The sequence below is a fragment of the Haliotis rubra genome, unplaced genomic scaffold (genome assembly GCF_003918875.1).
Source record: "Haliotis rubra isolate DU_JTF1 unplaced genomic scaffold, ASM391887v1 Scf2609, whole genome shotgun sequence".
Taxonomy (NCBI): domain Eukaryota; kingdom Metazoa; phylum Mollusca; class Gastropoda; order Lepetellida; family Haliotidae; genus Haliotis; species Haliotis rubra.
In genome coordinates, this window is record NW_025766680.1 from 1 (window position 1) to 5,988 (window position 5,988).

At 43.5% G+C, this 5,988-nt stretch overlaps 1 protein-coding gene across 1 annotated transcript; it reads right to left on the bottom strand.

Moving 5' to 3' along the window:
• Positions 1-448: 448 nt before the first annotated feature.
• On the bottom strand, positions 449-3,170 carry LOC124280145. The gene is made up of 3 exons (XM_046716032.1): positions 3,110-3,170; positions 2,626-2,788; positions 449-485 (listed from the first exon to the last, which is right to left on the bottom strand). The coding sequence occupies exons 1-3, from the start codon at positions 3,168-3,170 to the stop codon at positions 449-451; spliced, it is 261 nt and encodes an 86-aa protein (XP_046571988.1).
• Between the last annotated feature and the right edge of the window lie 2,818 nt (positions 3,171-5,988).

The window sequence follows — 5,988 nt, forward strand, 5'->3', positions numbered from 1 at the left end:
ACCTTTATGACCCAACACTGCCGCTGTTACAGGTCATTGGTCTACCTCCCTCTGCAAGCAGTCTGCGTTCTGCTGTTTATTTTGTTGACAGTTACATAGACAGATTCTTTAATACAAATGCATAAAATCGGTGATTTACAATGTGATTATGTTGTCTGACAAAACATCCACTTGCACTGTTTGAGATCGATTGGGTCATTGGATGAAGATATATTTACAAAAACCGGGTCCACATGCATTTCATGCCAAACTATAGGACGTGTTACTGCACAGCTAGAAACCAGAACCTGTCTGGTGGTGAAGATTACGGATCTGTTGTTGCCATGTATGTTCATACTGTGGAGGACGCGAACGTTGTTATGGTAAGACACAATGATATTACAAAACGTAATGACACACATAAATCTTTCACAGTTTTATTTGTAGGACATTGAAGCAGGACCATGCTCTAAGCGATGTGGAAGCGTTTCACTAGGGACTGGAGGCTGGAAGCAAGAATACATTTTTGTAGGTCAAGCGAAAAAGAATACATACATCTAAACACATTTTCTATGGGCCAAAACAGAACGCCTTCCCCACCAACCGTCCTACTACGGCAGAGGACAGAAAATCATCATGGATGCACATCGAACACATGTTTTGTGTAGTCCTCCAGGACTTACGATCCGCATATAAGGTCACTCCCACCCGTATACAAGGTCACTCCCACCCGTATACAAGGGCACTCCCATCCCGTATACAAGGTCACTCCCACCCGTATGCAAGGTCACTCCCCATCCGTATGCAAGGTCACTCCCACACCCGTATACAAGGTCACTCCCATCCGTATACAAGGTCACTCCCATCCGTATACAAGGTCACTCCCACCCGTATACAAGGTCACTCCCACCCGTATACAAGGTCACTCCCATCCGTATACAAGGTCACTCCCACACACGTATACAAGGTCACTCCCACCCGTCCCACCCGTATACAAGGTCACTCCCACCCGTATACAAGGCAACCCCACCCGTATACAAGGCCACTCCCCCGTATCCGTAAACAAGGTCACTCCCACACGTATACAAGGTCACGCCCATCTGTATACAAGGTCACTCCCACCCGTATACAAGGTCACTCCCATCCGTATACAAGGTCACTCCCACCCGTATACAAGGTCACTCCCACCCGTATACAAGGTCACTCCCATCTGTATACAAGGTCACTCCCACCCGTATACAAGGTCACTCCCACCCGTATACAAGGTCACTGCCACCCGTATACAAGGTCACTTCCATCCGTATACAAGGTCACTCCCACCCGTATGCAAGGTCACTGCCACCCGTATACAAGGTCACTCCCATCCGTATACAAGGTCACTCCCACCCGTATGCAAGGTCACTCCCATCCGAATACATTATCAGGGATGTACAAGTGTTTGTGTCGGGACGAATGAAAGTTTCAGAAAACATTTACATATCCTCGAACAAAAGTATATCTGTTCCATATACAACATATTTCAATGAATCACATCATGACACAGCCGCCAATAGTGGGCCAGGAATAGGTTTCACAGAACTGTATGTCGAGAGGAATCTCTTCAACTGTCAAATTGTCAAGTTTCACTTCATATTCGAGACCCGTGAAGCGGTTGCGACCTCGTCTGCAGATCGTGAGTAAATGGTTGATGTATTTTAATATGTCCTCTTTGATAAGAACGCTGAACCCTTTCTACAGTTTCTTCTAAAAGCAGTGTCGATTACACGACTCCGTCTACATTAAGGACATGTGTTCATGAACATCCCATTAACCCGTGAAGGTTAGAACTGGTCTTCAGTAACCCGTGCTTGTCGTAAGAGGCGACTAACGGGATCGGGTGGTCAGGCTCGCTGACTTGTTTGACGCATGTCATCGTTTCCCAATTGCGCAGATCTATGCTCATGCTGTTGATCACTGGATTGTCTGGTCCAGACTCGAGTATTTACAGACCGCCGCCATATAGCTTGAATATTGCTGAGTGCGGCGTAAAACTAAACTCACTCACTCATATTCGAGCAATATATTTGACAAAAGTTACTACACGTACATTAAAAGGCTCAGCTGAGATATTCAAAAGGCGTTAATGTGGACATTTCTAAATTTGACGTCCAAGTGAAAAAAAAGGATGTCCCTCGCATTTTTCTGTTATAACATACCACATGTTCCCATTTGTTTTGAAATGAACAATTGACCTGACTTTGCGTGAGTTTGTGCCAGGCACCATCACTATTTGATGGTTTGTTGCTTGGTTGGTGTTTAACGCCGCACTCAGCAATATTCCAGCTATATGGTGTCGGTCTGTAAATAATCGAGTCCCTACCAGACAATCCAGTGATCAACATCATGATCTACACAATAGGGACACGATGACATATGTCAACCAAGTCAGCGAACCTGACCACCTGATCCCGTTAGTCGCCTCTTACGACAAGCATGGGTTGCTGAAGACCAGTTCTAACCTTCACGGGTTAATGGGATGTTCATGAACACATGTCCTTAATGTAGACGGAGTCGTGTAATCGACGCTGCTTTTTAGAAGAAACTGTAGAAAGGGTTCAGCGTTCTTATCAAAGAGGACATATTAAAATACATCAACCATTTACTCACGATCTGCAGACGAGGTCGCAACCGCTGGACAAGAGGGCGTTCTGATGGATGAGGACCGTGCACTCTCCTTCACAGGCTGCGACGGTACCGTCGGATCCAACCGTATCAAAGAGTTTCTGTACAATCGCCTTCAACTCCCCAACATCAAACAGATAGGTGAACTCTGAACAGGAACATATATAGTGAGTGGGTGAGTCAGTGGGCGGGTGAGTGAGTGAGTGAGAGAGAGTGAATGAGTGGGTGAGTGGAGTGAATGAGTGAGCGGAGTGAATGAATTAGCTGAGTGAGTGGATGAATAAGTGAATTAGTTGGTGAGTGAGTGGGGCCGATTTTGAGTGAGTGAGTGAGCGCGTGATTGGGTGGGTAGTTGAGTGAATGAGTGAGTGGGTGGAGTTGTGAGTGAGCGGATGAGCGAGCGAGCTGGTGATTGTATCGATAGATTGTATCGACCTGAGTTTTCTAAAACAGTTAACAATGCACTTACGATCGAGGATGTTGCAGTATGCCAGAGGCAGGAGAACAAGGATGATGATGGCGCACTTCATGGTTGTGAGAGTCTGGAAGGTAATGTATCCACTTCGATTGTACAATTGTAGCTATATCATGAGCATATATTTGATTCAGCAGTATTACAGGTGTACTATGTTGTGTGTATACATATCGAGTCTGGACCAGACAATCCAGTGATTGTCATCCAATACGATGACAAGGCATGTGTTAATGCATCACAATGAAATAGTGATGATACCAGGTTTTCGTTAAAAGGTGAGCGTATCCTGCCCCACCGGTGGCACCCGTCAAAGACACATGCAAAGTCCAGTCAATTGTTCCCCTGAAAAAATTCGGGAACGTATGGTACATGTCAAAATATTGAATCGGACATCATTTTTGTCACTGATGCATCAAGTTTCGATTGTGTGTAACTATGGCACACAGGCGAGATAAATTACGTAGGTCTCTCGTTTGTAATGTTGTCTGTCGATTAGTTAGACAATACTGCTACTTGTAGGTAACAAAATGTGACTTTTACCCTCAGTGTAATTATTCTGAGGTTAGAATCCAAACAGTAACATCAACAACTGCCACTGCAGACGCAACTACAACCACTCCTGACCATTAAGAAAGAATATGAAGAAGTTTGAAAGAACATTCGTAAGTAGATAGATACGGGGATTGACAAGTGTCCAGCAAAGGTTTCCAAGTGACCTTACCGTTTCCAGTCAGATGTGAGAGGCCAAGCAATGTAATCTGTGGTTTTTATATGTTTCTGTTATCTGTGGGCAGCCCGGACTCAACCCTAGCATGCTTTTTACAGAAAGGACAACGTGACCCCAGTGTACTGGCTCTGTGTATGACGTGAATTGAAACTGATCAGGAACTGACAATCTCGTGTCACTAACATGTACGCCGTAACACCATCTCTCTCTCTCTCTTTCTCTCTCTCTCTCTCTCTCTCTCTCTCTCTCTCTCTCTCTCTCTCTCACACACACACACATACACATATACATACATATCTATATATAATATATATGTATATGTGTGTGTGTGTATATATATATATATATATATATATATATATTAATGAGTAGACGAACGGAAGAAGAATGAATTATTAATGAATAAATGAATGTGCGAATGTATGAATGAATGATCACCATCATCATATATATTTGGGGGCGGTGGGGTAGCCAAGTGGTTCAAGCTTTGGCTCGTCACGCCGAAGACCCGGGTTCGAATTCCCACATGGGTACAATGTGTGAAGCCCATTTCTGGTGTCCCCCGCCGTGATGTTGCTGGAATATTGCTAAAAGCGGCGTAAAACCAAACTCAGTCAGTCAGTCATATATATTTGAATAAAGATTGATCATCCCGATTATTTCACCAGGGCGGTAACCCATAATATTGTGTCATGTATTGAAATCAACGCATAGGACGAAATGGCGGTCGAGACATATTTGTTAGAAGTAACATACCTCATCTGTTGCATCATACCTAGATTGTGTATCGGCTCATGTGGATTAGAGCTAAAAATAAATAGCTCTCCAATATTTCCGTGAATTTTGCAGTGGAAGTAACTTTCAATGGATTCTAGCGGAATATTCGAAGGCTAAATTTCAAAGGAGAATCAAAGTTGTGAAGTTTGTGAACTTTAGGGATTTCTTGCAACATTTTATTTCTAAGAATGCACCATACATCTTTTGCGAACATATCGTCTACGGAGGGAACTCTCTCATCCCCTGCATCTGTATCCTCTTCAACAGTAAGATACAACACAAGCATGTGCCCTATGACTATCGACTCGGCATGGTCATACCAATCTACAAAGGAGAAAATGGATAAATCAGACCCCCCAAAATATCGCGGGATAACACTGACGTCATGTCTTGGTACACTGTTCGAGAACCTTCTTCTGCAACGCATAGAGACGAAACTTAACAAAACGTAACCTGATATGCTGCAGTGTGGTTTTAGAAAAGAACACGGGGCTGTACTGGCAGTTTTTAATTTGATTGAAATCATAAATTATCACTTACAGAGAGACTCAGTGGTTTTTGCAGCTTAACTCGATAATGAAAAGGCCTTTGATAGAATATGGCATGATGGACTCTTCTACAAACTGCATAGCTTAGGAATACAAGGTCATGTTTGGCACCTACTACACCAGAGGTGCACAAATAGTATAGCATTTGTTTCTTATGGTGGTGAACATTTAGATTTGTATGATGTGAACCAAGGAGTTGGAGAGGGCAGAGTTATCTGGTTTTTCCTGTATTCATTAACGATCTTACAACTTTGCTAAGACAAACAAACTGGAGGTATTCAAGTGTATGGCTTAAGTGTCCCAAGTGTCCTACTAGCAGATGACACAACGCTTGTCAGTACTTCACCACGGGGCTTACAATCCTTACTTGACGTTGTTCATGACTATGCTTCAAAATGGCGCCTGACATGCAATCCATCCAAAAGTACAGTTGTAACCTTCTCCAAGAGTAACCTCAAACACGTTTCTCATGACCTAAGACTTGGACATCTCCACATTCCAGAATCTACCTCTACTGTGTATGGTGGCGTTTTCCTTACGAGCAAGCTATCTTGTAAAGCAAGAGTAGATAAATATTGCCAAAGAGCAAGACAAAGTATCAGGTCACATAGATCACGTGGTATGAACAGTTGCAATCCCGCGAGCTGCATCCTTCCGCCAGTGTCAAGATGGGGCTGCGCAAGATCTTAACAACAAGTTTGTATGGATGTGAATTGCTGTATAAAACGACTGGTCAACAGTAAGTTGTGTTTGTTCACAGTAAGCTATGTATGTCAACAGTAAGCTATGTATGTCCCCTGCAAGCTATGTATGTCCATTGT